General features: G+C 37.5%; 1 protein-coding gene across 1 annotated transcript in view; it reads left to right on the top strand.

The window, feature by feature from the left end:
* The window catches only part of IQSEC1 (IQ motif and Sec7 domain ArfGEF 1), a 68475-nt gene that overhangs the window by 44490 nt on the left and 1709 nt on the right, over positions 1–22276 (top strand). Inside the window, exons 7-13 of the mRNA XM_082004642.1 lie at positions 3113–3252; positions 4889–4918; positions 7227–7352; positions 9033–9132; positions 13318–13479; positions 14171–14347; positions 21686–21735. Coding sequence (XP_081860768.1) covers positions 3113–3252; positions 4889–4918; positions 7227–7352; positions 9033–9132; positions 13318–13479; positions 14171–14347; positions 21686–21735 — 785 coding nt within the window. The remainder of the gene's footprint in view (positions 1–3112; positions 3253–4888; positions 4919–7226; positions 7353–9032; positions 9133–13317; positions 13480–14170; positions 14348–21685; positions 21736–22276) is intronic.

Below are 22276 nucleotides of genomic sequence, written 5' to 3'. Positions count from 1 at the left end.
ATTTTTATCTTGTCTGTCTTGAGAGGATGTATTGTCAGGTCATTTTATTCCTGTATATGTATGTATATTAAGGAATGGAATTATATTATGCCATGATGAGGACTTCTAGAAAAACTAAAGATTTAAATTCTCAGTGGGGAAGAAAAATCACAACTCCAAAACCTTCCTGAAAGGTACACAATAAATAGCACAGAAATTTCATTTTGGTTTCTTCATTGGTATATTTTCGGATGAAGAAACTATTTGCCAGGCTAGGGCACACCTAAACTTGCCCTTAGATTGCCGAAAAACTACAGAATTTTTTTCAAATCTATCTCAGATGTTTCTATCTGGTTCTTTCTGGTGAAAAAAAACCAGTTTTTTATGAATTATCAGCTCAGCCAGTGCTCAGCTCTGCCTAACAGGAGGTAGTCACTGTAGAGCTGAGGATGAAGACTGTGCATGAGATGATACCCCCTGTTGTTCCTGGGCACTCAAGGAAGGATGGATCAGACAGCATTTACCTTTCAGCACAGAAGAGCACTCAGATGTTAGAGAAATAAAATGAGGCTGAAGTCCTCATCCCTTTTTCCCCTTTAAGATAGTTTGTGCCTATAGGGAAAAAGAGGCTTTTACTATAGTTCCATTACTATGTGTTTGTGCAAAGGCCGGGAAAATTGCCTGCTCAGTCACTGCAACCCTCTCCTCCTTCTCCTTCCCCTGCTTTTAAGCACAGGATAAGCACGACTTAGTGCACAGTCTCTCTTCTTTTGGCAACAATGGATGTAGCAGCACGGTAGCAGAATAGGCCCGCTACTGCAGGCACCAGCAAGTGTTGATGTATTGTTTAACAGCCATTTTCTCAGTGATACCTAAAAGTGGGCTGAATGGCAGAAAGGCAGAATCAAGTTGCTTAATATATAAAAATGTATTGGCGCATCTCAGATGCATTTTGTATTCATGCAGTCTGTATTCATGTGTGCATGTGGTACTTTCATTTTAGTACTAGTAAGAACAAAATCCTTGTGGTGTTCTGGAATTTCAGATCTTGAAAATGAAAGACCTGTTTGGTGATTTTATTCCCATAGATTTACATAAGACAACAGTGAACAACCTATGCTTAGCAGATGTTTTAGCTTAGCAAAATTCAAGTTAGTGTTGAGATTTTATCATAAAGTCCACAAAGATTATAAAAGGCCTGATATTCATCTCTTAGCTTAATACTACAGTTGTATTTGTTGTATTAAATACAGTACATTCTCTCTGAGCTTCAGCCTGAATGCCAGGATTTGCTTATTATTGTAGGCATTTTTGTAACAGGCTACTTTGCCGGTAACGTTAAATGACTGGATTGCAAAGGTGGTCTGTGGAAAACTTGCTGGTGTGGAACAGAACAGGGATGGTTTTGCTTGCTTCTAGTTGCAAAGAAACCATATTTTATCACAATATTTTTTTGTGTGAGCAGTTGTTCCTCTGGGTGACAAAATATTCTATTTTGGCTTCTGAATGGGAGATAAGAGGCTATTGCTTTAAAACCTATTTAAAAAATAGACATGCATCTCCCTGTCCCCAGGAAATCCAGCTTTAAGTTACTTACTGAAATTGGACCTTTTCCACTGCTACTGAAAATTCAGGATGAAGCATTCAAGACACTGGCATTTGTTAGAATACCTACATGCCAATGATAATCACGCAGTGCTAAACAATAATACTGTAACTAGGCTACTTTGTTGATTTGTGTTTCCAGAGTAAATTAATTGTTTTTTAAATTATACAGGAAATACTGGTTAAATTAATTTTACTGGATGTTCATAAGGTTCTGTTGTAGGAAATTATTTTATGAACAGTGCTGAGTAATACTGGGACATAGGCAAAATGGAACGGTTCTTCGGTTTCCTCCCAATGGTATACTCCTAGGAGGAGGTCATATGAAGATTTTAGTGTCTAAAGGGCTATTTAACTCATTTAAGCCTTGATACCAAACAGAGGAAACTTAAAAGAAGAAACAAATTACACAGGAAGTTGGCCTTTTTATGGCTTAGTTTTAGATTAGAGTTTTAAAACAAAAAAACAAACCTGTGTAATTTCCATCAATGTCTTGGTGTATTAGAATCGTAGAATCATAGAAGAGGGCAGCAAAGCTGGTGAGGGGTCTGGAGCACAAGTCTGATGAGGAGCGGCTGAGGGAACTGAGGGTGTTCAGTCTGGAGAAGAGGCGGCTGAGGGGAGACCTCATCGCTCTCTACAACTACCTGAAAGGGGGTTGTGGTGAGGTGATGTTGGTCTCATCTCCCAGGTAACCAGCGATAGGACGAGAGGAAATGGCCTCAAGTTGTGCCAGGGGAGGTTTAGATTGGATATTAGGAAAAATTTCTTTACAGAGAGAGTGGTCAAACATTGGAACAGGCTGCCCAGGGAGGTGGTGGAGTCACCATCACTGGAAGGGTTCAAAAGCATGTAGATGTGGCACTCTGGGACATGGTTTAGGGGGCATGGTGGTGTTGGGTGATGGTTGGACTTGATGATCTTAGAGGTCCTATCCCACCTTAATGATTTGGTGATTCTAAGAGTTTGGGTTGGAAGGGACCTTTCCAGGCCATCTGGTCCAACCTCCCTGCAGTGAGCAGGGACATCTTCAACTAGAGCAGGTTGCTCAGAGCCCCGTCCAGCCTGACCTGGAATGTTCCCAAGGATGGGGCATTGACCACCTCTCTGGGCAACTTGGGCCAGTGTTTCACCACTCTCATTGTGAAAAATGTCTTCATTAGATCTAGTCTAAATCCATCCTCTTCTAGTTTAAAACCATTGCCCCTTGTCCTGTCCTGGGGGCAGGATGCTTTTGGACAAAAACCAGTGCTTCAGTAATGAGCGGCATAACTTGTGTTGCTTTTGTAAGGAAGGCACAAGAACAGTGGAGATGTTAGCTGATGGAGTACTGGCAGCTATAAAACAAAACAGCATAAACAAGTACATCAGCAGTTTTAAGCAACATTGGCATTACTGTTAGCAGAGGAAACAAAGATTGCCCATGGTTTTTTTTCTCTCCTTGCGGAGAAGTCTACATTGCTGAGAAATAAGTGTTTGTTAGATCATTCAGAGCCAGACTGACAATAGAAGCTGTTGGCTTCTGCAGGTGTGGATGACGGTGAAGATATCCCACGAGAAATGCTGATTGGGATTTATGAGCGAATCCGCAAACGGGAACTGAAGACAAATGAGGATCATGTATCCCAGGTCCAGAAGGTTGAAAAGCTCATAGTAGGAAAGAAACCGGTAAGTTCACTTTGCATTGCCTGTCTATTACCAAGGAGATGTAGAGCAATGTACAGTATAGAACAATAGAGGTGCATTGCTCAGAAGTATGAATTGGTTGATAAATGGCAAAAGGCAGAAATTGTCAAAATAATAACTTTCTATAAGGTTGGCTTTAATTTTGGAGCATTCACAGTGCAGATGAATTTTGTTGTTGCAGTCTGGTATTCATGAGTGATGATGTTATGAGTCTTAAACTCTTCTCTACATGACCCTTCACAATTCTGAATATTACACTGAAATATCTGCATTTTAGGCAGTTCTTATGTTTGTTTCAAGACAATTGAAGTGTGTTTTTTAAGTACTATTGTAGAGAATTGTATTTCAACATTTATGCTGTTAGTTATGGCTCCATAATTTACAAGAGCAATAGAGAACTTCTGTTCACGTCAGCGTCTTTCTGAGCTTTGCATTTAGTTTTATGAACTGGTATCTGTAAGGGGACATTGTGTCATTTTGTCTCAGAACTTACCTGGAAATGGAGTCCCAGGGATTCTAGTGCTGGGTTTGAGCATCCGAAGATCACTCTTGCTTTGTTGGGGAAAGAATCCTGAAATACTTTGCTATAAAAATTAAACTTCAAAGAGTCAGTTGGAAAAGGAGAGAGAAAAGGAAGGCCACAGCATTTTTCCCTTTGTTTTAGGAGCTGAGTGAACACAGAGATATTAAGACCAATATTTTACAGGCTGGCAAATGTATCTAATGTGGAGAGGGACCATGGATACTCAGCCTTCCTGAATTCAGGTCCTAGAGTTGTCTTCCAAAAATCTTCATGTTAATAGTCACAAAGGCAGCCCAGAACAAAGCCAAAAAAGGACTAGACTTGCATGTATTTGCAGTCCTACCTCAGGTTTTTTATCAGCTCTCAGGAACTTTGCTGAAGTGTGGACTGATGGGTTTGGGGGATTTTTTTATTTAAAAAAGTAGTATGGATCTCAAGATTCTCCCTACTCCTCTTAAAGAGCTTTGAATTGTAATCTCTTCTCAGACAAGTCTCAATGCTGGGAGGAGGGGGAAGGGAATGAGGGACCACCAAAAAAACAAAAACCAATTTTCTTCTGTTTTCCAGTAAGGAAATATTGAGCAGATCTCTTGGAAGAAGCAGAGGAGAGAGACAGCAAAATTGTCTTAATAAAAGCTTTCACATATTTTTGAGCAAAAGGGAAATAAATACTCTGAAGTCATTATTTGACAGTCATTTATGCTTTCACATGAAACTTATTTTCTGTAATTGTTTGGGGATTTAGGTTTATATATAGGCTTCTGTGGGAGATTTTTTTTTTTTCCTCCTAGTTCTTTTTTTATTCAGGCATGTGGCAATTCAAATCCTAAAACTAATCCTGATCTTGTATATTAAATGGGATTAAGAAAACAATGCCTTCAATGGAGTCCTAGGTTCAAGGAGTCTTCTGTTGAGAGACTTTTTAACTGTGTTAAAGAAAATTTAGGAAATAGCCAACAGTCTTTATTGATAGAAATACTTGTTTTTACTTTATAGGCATTTAGTCGTAGTAAGACCGTGACGTATTTAATTGCTATGATAGAGTACTGTGTTTCTCTGAAGTTTAACGAACTTGTGTATGTCTTTCTACTTTAGATTGGATCTCTGCATCATGGACTTGGTTGTGTAGGTATTTCTTTCATACTCCTTCAAAGTTTTTAGTCATTTTAACTGGCAACTTTTTCTTAAACTGGCAATAATGAATTCTGTTACATTTTAGCTTTTTAAAAAATTGGGCGTCTTTCAAGTAAAATTTTCCTATTGTTGAAAGTAATAACTCTCCAAAGTATAAAGGTTTTCTTAAAAATATATTTCCCAGAGAAACTGCTTAATTTATTGCCAAGAGTTTTCTAGACCTTTTTTGGTATACTTTTTATGCACTTCAAATGCTATTATCGCTGTAGAAATTAGACAGCCAGTAAAGAATAAATAAGTAAAATCACAGTTGCCCCTCACCTTTCCCCCGGGCCCTGCTGTGATTATTCTTTCTGGTCCATTTCAGTACTGAATGATACTCTACAAATATTGCCAGTTAATTTAACAGTCCTCTTCTGAAAGGTAGATGAACATAGAAAATATCGATTCCAGATTTAAGTCAATATTCAATAATAATCCCAAAACTATTCTTCCAATGCAGTGTTCCACTTAACTTTAATTTCATGATAACATTCTTGCTAGTAGTTTTAAACAAATAAAAAAACCCCACCTAATAGCAGAGGAGTCCACATAGTGCTCTGAAATCAGATTACTTTATACAAATTTGATCCTAATGATTCTTTTCCCCTCAATTGTAACTGCACTGTGCATTAGCATCTTCACTCAGGGCAATCCAGAGAAAGAACTTTAAACTTTCATTTGTTTTTTCAGTCTTCTATTTCTTTCTTTCTCTGTGTAAACAATTAAGTCATGCAAAGCTAGCTTCATATTCCTAAGTGAAGTGCCTGTCATCGTTTCATGGATGCATGTCTAGCCGTACCATTGGACTGTACAAACAAACTGAAAGATGTGGACTTTATAAAATATGGTGGAAGGGAATTTTACCAGATCATCTATTGCTGTGAGTGAAAGCATTGTCTGTAGTTAAATTTCAATACCAGAGCTCACTGTAGATGTTTGCAGGTTCATAGGCTCAGTGACTACCCTTGGGTTTTGTTACCTCGCTGTAGCAAATCTCAGACTGCCATGTGCTGGGGAAAGTGAGTCTGGAGGTGAGAGAGAATGAGACCATGCAGCATTTATTCCTGCCGCTTTTCACTGAGAACTGTAAGCTGTTCAGTTACCAGAATAGCCTGAAAATAGAAACCATCGATTTCTCCAGCATTCTTCGCCACACTGGCTCCTTTAGAACATGTCAGATTTTTTCTTAAATACCTTCTCCTTGCAAGTTTGGTAATTAAGCATAGATAAATGCTACTAGCATTTTGTGTGTTGCTAGAATAGTAGATGAATTATAGTAGGTGAATTGGATTTTGGGGAAAAACTAAAATCTCACCAAATGGCTTGATAACCAACCAGGCAGATAGTGAATCCTAAACTCTTTCCCCATGCTCCCCCCCTTCATGCCCGCACTCATGTAGAGGAAGAAGCAGCATTAACAGTCTTTGACTGTTTTTCTTTGCCTAGTAAGTCTTGTAATTCTCGTGCAGAATCAGGAATTATAAAGAAATAAAATATATAAATGAAATATATGTCTAGTTACCAAAGAATAGTCTCTGCTTCAAATTTTTTAAGTTTAAAGGATTTCTTTTAATATTGTTGACAAGATATCAGCATTTGCATTTGAAAGAAATGAAGTCTCACTAGGCTGAAAACAGCAGCTTCAGAGATAGCTTCAGCAGACATTTCAAATATAAAAATGGAAAATTATTCTCGGTTTTCTTGCCGACATGAGAAAATAATCCAGACTGAAAATGCATTTACTTTTTCCTGATGTCACTATTTCCTTGGTATTGGCATATGAACAAATTGAATTAACTCAGTGGCTGACAAAAAGTAATCTACAACATCAGTGTATTCATCTCACAAAAGCTAAAGTTGCTTTCCATCCTTACTTCTAATAAAGATATGTAAAAGTGCTCAGGAAGGCAAACGTCATTTGCTTTAAGCAAGTGGGAGCTCAATCTTAAGTTCTTTCAAGGTTTTTATTGATTCCCAGAGTAAAACCCTATCCCCAGTAAAACTTTCATTGGCATCCATGTACATGAATGCAAGCTGTTAGAGAATATTTCTTATAAGAATTTTTATGAAGTTTGAATGTCATGGAACTTTGTGGCATATAATCTTTATTTTTCTGTTCATGGTCCTTTGATGAAAAAATCTAATGGGCTTAGAGGTAAAAATATTTGAAACATTCAAAACAAGACTCTGGGTATGAAAGATGCTCTTTCTTGGCTAAATATTGCTATATTAAGCATGAACTCTTGTATTATCGTAGGTCCTCTCTCTACCCCACCGAAGGCTTGTTTGCTACTGTAGGCTGTTTGAAGTTCCAGATCCAAATAAACCTCAGAAGCTTGGATTGCACCAGCGAGAAATATTTTTATTTAATGATCTTCTTGTGGTATGTATTTTCAGGTGGATATACTTCTAGTGAGGCATTCAGAAATGCCTGTCTTCATGAAATCAGTGGCAATTAAGTGCATGAGCATTCCTAAAAATAAGTATATTACCCATTACTCTGTACTCCAACAGATGATTAAGATTGCAATTTTCTTAATTTTGCTTTAAAACTGAAGCCTTTTATTGTTTAATACACTCTGTTTTAAGAAAGTACTTTGATACAATAGCTTTTACTATAAAGAACAAAAATTACCTCCAGTTTACCCATTTTCCTAATGGCTAAACAGAGACATTCTTTATTCTGTGAATAATGAATTCAAGTTACTTGTTTAATTCAAGATACGAAATTACATATTACTTTGTGTTCTCCAGATCTTCTATGAACCAGAGATGTTTATTCATTGAAATATATTGAAATTAATTTTACAGCTGACTTTACTTTTTAGTGTGCACTCAACTTGGCACAGTCTTTTGGAAAAAAGACATACAAAGCAAGTGACATCTTGGAATTACTTGGTTGATTTGCTTTTAAAAACAGAAAAATTTGTTGCATTCTATTTGGAATGTATTTGGCTGTTACCTGAGAACTAAGAACTAAAGTATTTCCTGTTTTGTTACAAAAAAGACACACTTCAGATGCACAATGTTATTGTGTGCAATTTTTACATACCTTCAGACCTTAAAAACAGGAAGTAAATTTTTAAAAAAATTAATCCTTTTGATTGTGAGTATAACCTCCTAGCTGTAAATGTGAGCTTGCATGCAAAATGATGAAGTACTGTTGTCTTCAGTTTGCAAGTTTTCTGTCATTTTTTTATTACTTATTCAGATGTCAGTGGTTTTATCAAACTGTTTTGGGACTAATAGAGTCCAAATATCTCACTTCTAGTAAAATGCTATTGCCAGAAGTTAAAATTAGAAGGAACTAATAAAAATAAACCACTCAGTTATAAGGAGAAAGAGTGGTTGCATTCACAGTTTAGGAGAACCCCAAAATTGATGGGAAGTAGTACTATGTTACGTCTATTGTAGCAAAAAATGAAGGTTTCCACAGGCTCGGAGCTTCTATTGAGATAGGTGCTGTACAAATCCTAGGGAAACCAGGGCGTCATGGGATGAGATAATGGAAGGCAGTGTTTGGAGGTGCACAGACGTGAAGCAGGCTTGGAAGCTCACACCGCACATGAGAATAAGGGCTAAGAATTAAACTTGTGTGGAGAGGTCCATAGGCATGTCCTGCCTGTAGTCAGACTGCAAGAAAAAAGTGTGAAGTGTGGTAGCTGCTAAGTTTTGGGTTTTTTTAAAAAGATAATTTAAACATATTTACATTTTTGATAGCATGTACTGTGCACAGTAAGGATGGAGGTTTTTTTTCTTTCTGGCATTTCAAGAAGTAGAGTTCTGGAGAATAAAGAACACAAAAGCTTTGTATCTGGATAAATACTAAACCTTCTGGTTAAGAGATACCAGTGCTTCAAAGCTAGCTTTGTTTCTTCAGCAGTGGTAGATTAAGTACATCAGTTGCATCAAAAAAAAAAAAAAAAAGGGAAAAATATGTAAGTTCTCATTTTCTGGCTTGTCATAAAATGTTTTCTCGTAAGCTAATTCTTAAGAACAAAAACTTTCCACAAACATACACGGTAAAAGGGATATTTCACTTCGTTTGTTTGATAACTTTCAGGTGACGAAGATTTTTCAAAAGAAGAAGAACTCGGTTACATACAGTTTTCGACAGTCCTTTTCCCTCTATGGAATGCAAGTTCTTCTTTTTGAGAACCAGTGTAAGTCTTTCCTCTCTTTTTAGATGACCATTTTATTTATAACTAAAATAAAATAAAAAATTACATGAGTGAAAGGGATTGACAGGATTTGATTCTAAATTTAGGAATAAAATTGCTCTGAATTTAGCTTAGCCCTAAAGTTTAAAACAAGATGGTGTCAGCATAAGAAACAGCAAGCCTGCTGTTAGATTTTTTTTGTTGTTGTTGTTGTAGTCAGAAGCCAAATCTAGCCAAATGTGTTGTTTGTGAATGCTTTTAAAGAATAGAACGTTTGCAAAGAAACACCAATATCTGTAGCCAAGTCAATGGTACAGTTAGCTGGAACTGAATGTATGCTAATAAATAATGACTATTATAATATATTATAAATATAATAAATAATACTGTATTTTAAATATAATTGAAGGCACTATTTAATTATTTTCCTGATTTGTATCCTAACTTCATGCCTAGGTAATGTATACTCATTCAAATATAAATACAAAGCAGAGACTCTGGATTAAAGTTTGTATTTTCTGACACCTTTTGTTTCTGTCAATTGTAATCTGCATCAATCCACTATTGTTTTTATCTTTAATGCTTGTCAAGCTTAGTCTTAGCAGACAGCAACCCAACTAAAAGCAAATAGTTTGCTAATGCTCCTGTAGATTTTAAGCCCAGAGACAGCATCAGTAATAACGTAGCAGTGCATAGGTGTTTGTATGGTACATAGGGAGACAGTCTATTTGTCCTGACTTAATGGTATGTAAACTAAACCTTGACCTTCATGATAATTGGATACAGTTCACTGTGACATTCAGTAGTTTCTGTGGGGTTCTTTGTTGTGGAAAGCTCTTAGTTTTTGCTTGTCCTTGAGAATGTGCTCCAGTGCTCGTCTCACTCAAAAGAAGTCACTGTTACTGAGTCAAAGCATCTGGGGATTTCAAAAGGGAAGATTTTTTAGAGCTTATAGCAGTGATGTAGCCTTCAGATTATTTATGTGCATACGCATTCTCTCTCTTGTGTACACATTATATGATATAAAATTCGTTTTTGGAGAGGAAGGCCAAGTATTTCTATCCTGGATTCTGCTAAAACTAGAAGAATATATGATTTCCCTGATGTTAAGTTAAATAATTTTTTTTTAAATCACATAAGCATGCCAAGTAGAAACACTTTCTTCAAGTAAACTTAAAAATATTTATAGTGGGACTAGGAGTAAAAGGTTGGATTCTTCCCAGTGAACTGGGGGCATTTTAACTGAGACACTTAAGTAGACACAGTTGGGCTCCTGAGGATAATTCACTACAGTGAATCAGTGAGCTGGTTGTACTTCTAATATCGGTGCCTGTCAGGTGGAATGTAGTATTTTCTAGCTGGGAAAGAGAAGTATTCTTCCCCTCTGGTTCGTAAAATTCACGTTCTTGGTTTCCCTTGTCCCCAGCAAGCTCTGCAGTATTTTGGCCAGCACCATCATGCCATTCAGTAAATCTGTGTGTAGCAGCTGTCAGAGTGAGCTGGTTTCAAGTTAATAAAATCTAGTGTCACTAAAGCAGAAGCAACAAAAATATTGGTATATCTATTGCTGAGGTTGAACAAAATGATTGGCATTGGTGAGAGGAGAGTTGACTTCTAATGATAGAAGTCAGTTATGTTGAGGGATGGGTGAACTCCAAAAGGGAAAATAATGTCATAGAATCACAGAATGGTTTGGGTTGAAAGGGACCTTTACAGGCCATCTAGTCCAACCTCCCTGCAGTGAGCAGGGACATCTCCAACTAGAGCAGGTTGCTCAGAGCCCCGTCCAGCCTGACCTGGGATGTTCCCAGGGACAGGGCACCTAGCACCTCTCTGGGCAACCTCTCTGGCCAGGGTTTCACTGTCCTCAGGGTAAAAAATGTCTTCCTTAAATCTAGTCTGAATCTACCCTCATTTAGTTTAAAACTGTTACCCCTTGTCCTGTCACTACAGGCCCTGCTAAAAAGTCTGTCCCCATCTTTCTTACCAGTCCCCTCTCAGCCCTGGCAGCTGCAGGAAGGTCTCCCCGGAGCCTTCTCTGCTCCAGGCTGAGCCCCCCCAGCTCTCCCAGCCTGTCCTCCCAGCAGAGCTGTTCCATCCCCCTGAGCATTTTTGTGGCCTTCTCTGCACCCACTCAATGTATCTCTAGTAAATGAGGCGGCCATAAGGGAAGTATATTTTACATTTTCAGTCAAAATCACTGAAAATATAAAGGACAAGCAGATCACTTTAGAGAGAGAGTATCTGAAACCAATGAATACTTATGTTAGTGTTTCCTGATGCTTAATCAATACAATGTAGAGAAGTATCCCTGGTAATAATATATTTTCGATTGTTTAGTATGTGGAGATGCGTTGGTTTTTGTTCCTGTGTGAAGGTAGCCCATGTGACTTCGGGGTTGCTAAGTTCCCTCGTTCGGTTTCATAAACAACTTTTTATCTTTTTTTTTTTGCCCCCAAGTAGTGCACTTTCTAGAGCTGTTTGCTGCATATCCCGTTTCAGGGCTCAAAGCAGTGTATGCTGTTGTACCATGCCCTCCACCTGTTAGCTTGCCCAGACTCCTCTGTGCTTTTGGCCATTTGGCTCTACTCATTCTGAACAGCAGCAGCTGCAGACAACTTGAGGCGGCTGTCGTACTTGATTGAAGGTAGATGCAATTGTCATGGGGTCAAGGAGAAGCAGGTCAGCTACATATTCCTTCTGTGTAAGACGCTGATGTTGGACCCCAGCAAAAGCCACAAATTCTTGCTCCTTCCTTCCCCTCTGTACCCTTTGAAGTTTGTGGTAGTTCGCACCATTTTTCACCTTCGAATGGACTTACTTCGCTCTTAGTTGCAACTCTGATTCGGAAGTTAAGGTATCATTTTAAAAAAAGCATAGTATTTGCACTAGTTTCTCCATATTTTAAGTCTGTTGAAACCTAATAGCTTTGCGGAAAAGACTACCTTACATCATCTGCTGGTTCTTGGGGGAATGAATGTAGGAGCACTTGAACTTCAGGTTGCATACTTAAGTAAATATTTGAGAGCTTTATCAAACCAATAAGGTCAGGCAGTTGAGTAAAAGAAAACATGAACTAGAGTGCACATTTGAGTTTTTCTGACACCCTGTTTCAAGCAGTCTGTGCTTCAAGCAAAGGCCGATTCTGTTTTCTACAGCAGAACGTATCTTCATTATAAGCTATCTTTCTGTAAATGGACCTTTTATCTCAACCAGGGGTTGTGGTGACAAGGGTGTTGGTCTCTTCTCCCAAGTAACCAGCGATAGGACGAGAGGAAATGGCCTCAAGTTACACCAAGGGAGGTTTTAGATTGGATATTAGGAAAAATTTCTTCACCGAGAGGAACAGGCTGCCCAGGGAGGTGGTGGAGTCGCCGTCTCTGGAAGTGTTCAAAAGACATGTGGATGTGGCGCTTCAGGACATGGTTTAGGGGACATGGTAGCGCTGGATAAATGGTTGGACTTGATGATCTTGAAGATCCTTTCCAACCCTAGTGATTCTGTGATTCTGTGACAACTTGCGTTCTCAGCTGTGCAACTAGAAAAGAGGCAAAGACAGTTTGCTGAAAAATCTGCCTTCTATTGTGACGAAGTCCGTAACATGGGCCAAAAGAGAGGGACCCCTCTACTTTTACTTCTTCAGTATGTAATTTTCACAGCTAATTTTAACCTTTTTTTTTTTTTTTTTTTTAAAAGGAAAGTAGGCTATCCAGGGAACACAGTAGGAAATACTACGAGCTGTGTGTTTGTCTTTCTGCAAATGTTAAGTTAAAAGTATAAGACAGTTTCTAGTACTTGAGATGTATTCATGTAGTCTTTGCTCAGAAAAACTTTGGTCACAGTTGAGTAAGGTAGGTAATGGGATCTCGTCCATGAAAAAAAAATTATCCCCTTTTTTTTGTTTTTCTGGTATTTTTCTTTTATATTGTACATTGTGCCTTAAGGGTAACAACTGCATAAAGACTATGTTTCAGTATTTATTTGGCATCTTGACAGTTAAGCAGTTCCAATATATCTTAGGGATTTACATTCTAATTCTGTGCCTTTAGAGTTTTATTTCTCTGATTTTGTCCCTTATATGGTAATATTAGTAAAAAGACTTCAGTTGTGGGGTTTTTTGTTTTGTTTTATAAAAAGAAAAGTAATTGGAATAATCGCAGCTTAGTTTTTCTTGACTCTTTCTTCTAGATTATCCCAACGGTATTCGGCTCACGTCAGCTGTTCCAGGAGCAGATATCAAAGTATTAATAAATTTCAATGCACCAAATCCTCAAGACAGGAAGAAGTTTACAGATGATTTGAGGGAGTCAATTGCAGAGGTTCAAGAAATGGAAAAGCACAGAATAGAGTGTAAGTACACAGGTACATATAATAGAGCATTTTCAAGCTAATCAAAATAAGAAAATCTTGAACGTGCATATAACCCATTAGAACTCTTTAAAAATTCAAAATAATGTGCGTTTTTCCATGGCTTTAATTCTAGAAAGAGGGAAAACCCAATGATATCTTAAGCCCCTGCTGAGTTCATTGACTATTATTTACTGCAGTATAGCTGCAGTGGAAATTTAGCCTGGACAAACTGTAAATAGCAATGGAGTAGATGGAGAGATGTATTTGTCATTTGTAGTATAAATTACGGTAAGAATTTTAGGGATAATTTATACCACTCTGAAATTCTCAATGATGGTCCTTTAAAGAAGTTTCACTGAATTTGTCTTCATTTCTGTGTTTATGTTCCCATATTCTGTCAATTAGGTAGCCATAGTACAAATAGATACATTTTGTTGGAAGTTACATGAGTGTCTAAACAAGGAATTTCATCTCCTGTTTTTCCAAAAGAGGAATAGCTTTTCATCCTGCATGTTGTAATATATAGCTGTTAGTATAGGGGTGAAGTTCCTCTCTGTCATTTAACAGTGCCAAAACGAACTCTTGCCTGTTATTCACAGTAATACGTGATCACACACACAAATTGTGATGTTACCATATCCTTCATTATAGTCAATAAATATGAATTGCAAAATTGTTCTCATTGTTTCAGCTGAGCTAGAAAAACAGAAGGGTGTGGTGCGTCCAAGCATGTCTCAGTGCTCCAGTCTGAAGAAAGATTCTGGCAATGGGACGCTGAACAGAGCTTGCCTGGATGACAGCTACGCTACTGGGGAGGGGCTGAAAAGAAGCGCCCTGAGCAGCTCCCTGAGAGACCTGTCGGAAGCGGGTAAGCACTGCCTTTATTTCCTTCCTCTGGTGCATGCAAAGGTGTGTGAATGATGCATATAAAGTTCAGCTCACAGTGGGCTTCCAGAACTAGCAATACTGAAACTTCAAACATGTTAAATAGCTCCTCGTTCATAGTTCATGTTTAATTTCTGTTTGTTTTTTACCCTTGTTCTATTAAGCAACCACTGTTTGAAAGCATTTAAACCATTGTAGATTGCTATGTATACTTTTAAAGGAGAGTGAAGACAGAGGAAAAATTGTAAGTGTTTTATAAAAAAAAATGGTTGACTTGTGCTAGGAGTAACCCATTTAGTTTTCCTGTCTTTTTTCCTTCCCCTCTGCTTCCCCCTCTTCATACAATAGGCTTAGAAAGAAAAGAAAAGAAACTGGTCTCTGTGTAATGACCGCTTTCTGTGTATTTTGTGCTCAAGTGTACCTGTGTTACCACATTGATGAATGAAATTGAGTGAAGCCCTACTAAATTCTGCCTAGAGCGATGTAATTCAGCTACAGTGTGTCCCTGATGCTCTTTTATTGTTTTGTAACTCAAGATACAGTTCCCAATTCTTGCAAAAGAGGTTGTTGTGAAATACTATTGCCAATATAATAAAGGAAGCCCTAGTGGACAAGAATACTGATATCCCACAAAACCACTGATGTGCCTTAAGATTTGTTAACTGATTAATAGCTAAAGACTGGAAAGGAGTGGTGGTGTGATTTTTTAGCCAAAGAAAAGCCAAGGGAAGTTTGGTATGTTTTTATTTTATGGTTTGCCTTGGTAACACACAACTGGCGTACCCACGTAATACAGGCTACCACAGGTAGTAACCTTGTGTTTCGATGTAAAACCTGATTCCTGTCATTTAGAAGAAGGCATATCTGAACACCAGGCTCGCTATTCAGAAAGTACTTCTGCAGATAGTAGCGACTTTTTTTTTTTTTTTTTCAGTTCATAGTCTTGTGTTACATGGTTTGTTCTTTTAATTGCAGTGATGATTTACAGTATAGTCATAGTTCCAATACCATGTATATCTTTGGTAGTAGACACTACTTATCTTTCTCCTTTTTTTACTAAAGAAGAGATTTTAGCTATGCTGCAAGAAATAAAGTTGTTGTAAACTGAAATTATAGCCTGTGTTTTGTGGGTATATGTACGTGCATACAAATATGTAGAGAGTGAGCTCTTTCAATTATTTTATTCTCTGTTTAGGCTTTCGTACTCATATATCCATTTGCTTCATTAAAAAGGCCTAGGACCTTGATCCAAAATCAGGATGAAGTTAAATATTGGTGCTTGACTGGCTTCAATGGATTTTAGATCAAGCCACTAGTCTTCACCACTGTTATATCTCAGATTTGAGGATAGTTCCATCATCCTTTTTTGTTGTTTTGTTTTTATTTCATTAGAATGAGAACTAACATATTGTTGAATATGTGAGTTCATTGGGTATCTGTACCCATAAATGTGATTTCTGATTAATTTTTTTCATCCCATAGGAATTTATCATCCCTGTCTTTCAAACATTGCCATCTACTTAAATTCATGTTACAGGTTTTATGCAATAAACAAGTATTTGTAATCATGAAAACATTTCACGTTTCAACAGGGCATGCCTACAATTGGCATGTTTATTACTGAAAATAACTTCTTTCCATAATAAAAAGTAGAAATCACTCACAGACTGCAGGGTTTATCAATGAGTTTGTTAAACCCAACTAAACTTAATTTTAATGAGTTGAGAATTATGGAGAGTTTCTGTTTGGTCTTGTGCAGTGCAACTGACTTGAGAAATTACATACCTGTTACTTGCTTTGCTGTTTGGTGTACTTTTAATGAGATTATAGATGTCTTTTCTGCCTTTTCTCAGTGAATAGCTTGCATGTGAGGCTGATTTTGTTTTAATATGGGAAAGATGATCCACAGAAAAACAAAGAAATCTCTTGCAGTTAGCAAGATACTGTGTCCCAGTGACTATACCACACTAAATTGCTTCTGTAATTGTGGATGAAACAAAGGATCAAAAAGGAGGAGGAACAAGAGTAGTGGGACTGTTTGTGGATGTGTGTCTTTCTGTAGGAAAAGGCATGACAAAAGTGGATTTTTAGAGAATTCCCTTCTACGTTTAAATGGAAATAAATCCAATAAACATGAGAAAATTGCTTGGTTGCATATTTCTGCAGTAAGGCAAATAACTGTCCAATGAACATTGCAAAAACAAATTGAAAATTTTCAAATATTTATTCAAGGACAGGGAAATCTGATTGAAGAGCATTTTGGTTGCATGAGTACATGACAAAACTATTTAAGAAAACAGTCCATTGCTGTCTTCCAGATGTCACAGTACTAAATGGTGGCTGTGGAAAGCGACTTAAAATTTCTCTCGTGGAAAAAAGTCACAATTCATAAGCTTCTTAGATCTAATGAATGTTGAGACCCTGAATGATTCAGACTCCTAACCCTTAAACTGTAAGGAAAGGCAAGATTTCTCTGTCAGGAAACAATGTCAGGAATTGTTTCCTGATGGTGGTTCTTCCATGCATTTGCCACGATAACTTAAATCATAATTGCAAAAAGGATCTGCATGAGGGTCTCTTGATTTTAAAGATAGCATTGTTCATTGTGGATTGACAGTTCTTTCCATGGAATAAAAAGCAGAATGGGGCAACCAACTATTCCAAAATGTGAATATGTCGAAAGTATTCAGTGCTTTATTTTTCTCAAACGAACAATGTATCATTTTTACTACACTTTCTTGAGCTATAGTCAAGGAAGAATTGAATTTATTTATCCCAAACTTTGTAATTCTTAATTTACATAAAAATATTACAAGACAGACAAAATTTAGTGGAGTTGAAGCTGAGTTTTATGGGTTCTAATAGAATTTTGGACATTTCACCACTTACTCCATATACAATTACATGATAAGTAGGTTTAGAGAAAGATGTGAAAGGTATGAAGTCCTATCATGGCCATTAATATGTGGGAAGAATTATTTGATTTCTAGAGCAGAGCATGGAGTGTTAGATGATTGTGTTTCTGATTCTGTATTTCCCTCAGGTTTCTTGCCTGATTTTAGGCTAGTCAATCTGAAGTCCAGTGACTTTGGGTTGCTGGAGGACCCACTGCTTTCACACTGAGTTTACAGTGGTGCGTGCCTGTGGAAATCAAGCCTTATTCCCCCCATCCCTAACCTGTAAGGGGGAAATCATATTTACACACTGCACTGGTTTAAATATTGTAATTTTATGGTTTGCCTTGATAATAGACAACTGGCATACCCTTGTAATATTGGATTCTTTACAGAAGTACAGGATAGTATAATGGTTACAATTAATATAAGTTGTGCTTGTCTCATAATCTCCAGAGCTATCTCAAAACAATCACAGACCACTAGAGACTATTAAAAACAAAGAAACCACCACAAAACACCACCACAAAACACCAAAAAGACCCATTAAATAGTTCCAGAATTAATATAATTCTATTTGTATATTGCATATAATCTCAGTTGTTGACCTTTAACTTTTTAAATGTTTCTTTCTACCTTTCAAAAAAGCTTTTTTTTTTTTTTTTTAAAAAGCAAATTCATCACGTATTTTTAAAAATTTCCTATATCCCAAAATGAAATGGAAAAGATTGTGGAACTTCTCAGCATTGTAATCCCCTTAAAAAGACTCTTGACTTCATGCAATTAGAGAGTCCCTTAATCTGTTGAATCAATCTGTGCTGGGATGGTGCAGTCACTTGGCTCCTCGTTCATCTGATGCAGGCAGGGTTAGTAGGTTATGTTCTCCTTCCTCTCGTATGGATTTTGCTGCACTATATAGGACGGAGGTACTAGCAGTCTTTTTCTCCCTTACTGGAAGAGCTTTCCAAGCAGCGAGAGATTTTTCCTGTTTCTTCCCTTGTCACTGTTGTCGTATTTCCTATTCTTCTATGGAATAGCAACAGTAACAGGCATGATAGAATTCACTGGGTTTTTTTAAATAAAACAGACTTGTATGAATCAAGTCTTTTGTGACACGTGTATGTTAATACCAAAGCATTTTACAAGTATGTTTGTGTACACCCCACGCAGTATATAGACACCTTTGTACCAACAACTTTTCTGTCTTATGGAAGAAACACTGTTTGCTTTTCCCGTGAAGGAGGAGCTCAGCAAGGCGAGGTGTGGTTGTGCTGTTTTCTCATCTCCTGAGAATAACCTGTTTGAAGATGCCAAGAAACTATTTTCACAATTGGTGTATGATCTTAAGACTTTCGCCCCGAAAACAAGATGAAAATGGGGTTAGAAAGAACCTTTTTACCCTGGAAAATGATGTCTCGGAATTAATGATCCCGAGCGTATTGTTTAGGTAATTTTGAGCAAGTCAGGTTGGGTAGTACCTATAAGCCCAGTAGCAAGATGGTTACAGGTTCTGCTGCTGCTGGGCATATCAATTTCACAGCCTTTGGAGGCTAGTATAACGACTTAAGCATTATAAGAGCTGCTACATTACTTTGTGTTACCAAAAGCTTAATTTAGAACTTTTTTCCAGCCTTTTTTTCCCCAAGACATACAAAGCCAGACCATTATTCGTCGTTTAGATATCTCACTGGCATAAAACAGAGTTTCAAGAAATACAGGGTAGCAGCGAGAAATACTTACATTTACTGTATGAACTGCACATCTATGAGATCAATTTCTGCAAGGTAGAATGGATTTCCATTAATGAAACTTTTCTTTTGGAACATTTAAGTTTGTAAAAATCTTTTGATCACTCAATATTTCCACCATAAATTTGAAATATTCTTAGTCCCATATAATGCATGTACATATATGGAACATGTCCTTAAGTTAAAGATACTTCTTAGAAAGCATATTCATATCTAATATCAATGAATTTTTGGAATGAATCAGAAAAGATTACATTTAAAAGCTACTCGTAAGTAACATCCTTAAAAATTTCCAGGAGATCAGAATATACTAAGCAAAACGAGTCCTCAGATTTGATAAACACCACCTTGCTTTATATCGGAGCTGTTGATTACTATGTGAGTCCAGAGTTGTGCGTACATACAATTCTAGTTGAGAGTCACTGTTTTCTTGAAATGCATTTGAACGCTCAGCAATAAGGAAACATTTTTGAGATGGGATGCCATCTCAAAGACCAGAGAACAGTCTTGTACAAACACACATTGTCAGGGGGAATGCTCTAGAGGATTTACTTAATAGCTTTCATATCCCACTGTAGGCCAATACAGAATTGGGTTCAATTTGCCTTTAAGAAAATAAACAAAGCGATCTTTATTGTGATAGTGCCTATCTGAGGGAAATTGCAGGCATTTTTAGTAGGATTTTCTGTTTCTTCTTGGCTTTGCTAGTACTACTTTGCCCTGAAGTTATTCTAAGCAAAAATCCATCTGTCTCTTTCTGTCCATATATACTGTGTGTATATACCGTGTTTATGGTTATTTTAGTAGAGACTTTGACTTCTGCCATATGCAGAAGGCATTAGATTTTCCTGTTTTCCTTCGTTTTTGACCACATTTAATGATTTGTGGCAGCTGTCAGCCTTACTTGCAATATTGACTGCTAAGTTAAGAGACTGCTTACTATCTTTCTCAGTGTTTTTGTATCAGCAAGCAAGAGTGATTTGAGTGTTAATCAGTATTAATCCCCTTAGCAGAGCAGAAAAATACCAAAACCTGACTAGAAGTAAAATAAGGGATTATGAAAGCCAGTTTTTCTTGGGGGGTTCATAAGATAGCAGAGTTAGGGTTTGATAAAGCTAAACTGCAGCAAGAGATGAGCCACCAAGTTTTTGACAAAGAGCCTGTCTAGGGTAATTGTTGAAAATTCCAACAAATTGAGTAAGTCACACAACACCCCTTGACCACAAACTCCTTCCCCTCAATTTAATTGTGTAGAGGGGTTTGTACTGGTGGTAATGAGAGAGAGGGGAGGACTGTACCTCTTAAGAGAAACTTGTGTTGCAGGGCAGCATCCCGTGACCAGCCAGGTCCAGCAGATGGTATTTTTAGATCATACTGATCTTACAAGGCTATAAGAGGGTATGTTAAGAAGTAAGGGTGAACCTCCCAGGAATCACTGTTGTGTCCCACTTACCAGCCAGTCCCAAAGTTCTTTTTAGCATGTGCCTTTTGGGCTTCTAAAGATGAGGGTATGTAGCTTCAGTGATGAAATCTTCACATTCTTCCTCAAAACCACCTGTTAGAGTAGAATATTCTGAAGGCAGCCATGTACCAGTGCAGGGTGGAGATTGTCTTTGGTATTTGGCGTTGTGCAGGAAAGCGAGGAGAAAGCATTGACAAAACTTAGGTTTCTAGAAACATGCAGATTTTAGTGAAGCTCTGAGAACCTGACCACTCTTCAAAGGTCAGCTTTGTTTATACACCCTGCCAGTAAAGTATTTTTGAAACTTTGCAAAGCAATGCTCAACAAACTATCTTTTTAAAAAAAAAAAAAAAAATCTATTTCCACTGCAGCCATATGCTATTTTCTATCCTGTGAAATGAGAGAGAAGATCTAGGATCCTGTGTCCTGTATACAACCACTGAGGTAGTCTGGCTCTTTAGGCAAACAGTCTGGTTTTTGTGTATATTTTAGGCAAATGTCTTTGGCAATTTGAGAATGCTGGAGAACAAATCCATCATATTTTAAGATAAAGCACTGCACAGCTAAACAAACAAAATCTAGCCATAATGTCAAGACAGATTCCAGATTTATTGGTCAAAAATTAAGTTTAGTTCTTTTAAGCCTCATGAAAGAAGATAATATGAAATCCACTGAGGTTCAAAACTGAAAATGAAATGATGAAACCAATGCCCCTCACCAATCCCCCCCACTGAAGTTCAGAATATGCCAATATTAATTTTTTAATTTAAATTAATACCACCCCACAAATATATATCCATGCTACCAGTCTGTAAAGAAAGAAACTTCGTAGACCATTAGATTCCAGGAGATCTAACAATTTAAAATTGTTGCTGGTCAACATCATAACCATACTACTAAATGTAGATGTTAAAATACATGTACTTTCAGAGTTATACAAATTTTAAAAAAATCACACCCCGCTAATCATAGTTGATTCACAACAATACCTCTTAAAAACTAGTCAGGTACAGAAACTTAGATAATTAATGGCCTTAAAAAAAAAAAAATCTAAGTTTCTGCCTTAGTAGCTGCTGTACCAGTCCAGCGCAATGTTAACCCCCCTGCAGCCCCTCTAGTTGCATTTAGAGACCCCTCTAGTGGTTCAGGGAAAGCAGCTGTTTTTCAGGCGGGTCTTGTCTCGGTCTCTAATCTATGGTGTTGCATGTCCTGGGCAGGCAAGCGTGGGCGACGCAGCAGTGCAGGATCGCTAGACAGCAATATGGAAGTAAGTAGGAAGTTACTGATGTCTAGCTGGATGTGATGATGTGCATTTCAAACCTTTCTTTTATATACATATTTTTTTGCTCTTTTTTCTTCTAACATATAACCTGCCTGCCTCAAATAAAATGCATGCCTAGGCTACTCACTCCGTATTCTTCCAGCTTAAAAAGCACTGACAGCTTGTTTTAGACCAATGCCATTTTTGGTTTGAGCTAACCTTGTTCCCTTTGTTCCTGCAAGCATGGTTAAATGAATATGATGTGTCCTTTTGCCACCATTTCAGTCTGGTCCCAGCTTAAAAGCCCACTTGCTCTTTGTTACAAAGTACACTGTTCTTGCTGTTTGATATTTAGCTACAACTATTGACTTTCATGCTCAACCATTCCCATTGCTTATTTTCGAGTTAAATTGCTAAATGTATGCAGTCATGACACCATGGAATTGCACAGATAGGGCATGGGAGGAAAAAGTTATTAAGATAGGTGAATTCAATGTGGATTTCATGAGATTTCATTCATCTTCAAACCATTTATATATATACTGTT

Source organism: Phaethon aethereus (genome assembly GCF_964289735.1).
Source record: "Phaethon aethereus genome assembly, chromosome: 11".
Classification (NCBI taxonomy): domain Eukaryota; kingdom Metazoa; phylum Chordata; class Aves; order Phaethontiformes; family Phaethontidae; genus Phaethon; species Phaethon aethereus.
Note: the sequence above shows the minus strand (reverse complement) of the source record. Positions and strands in the feature narration are given on the sequence as shown.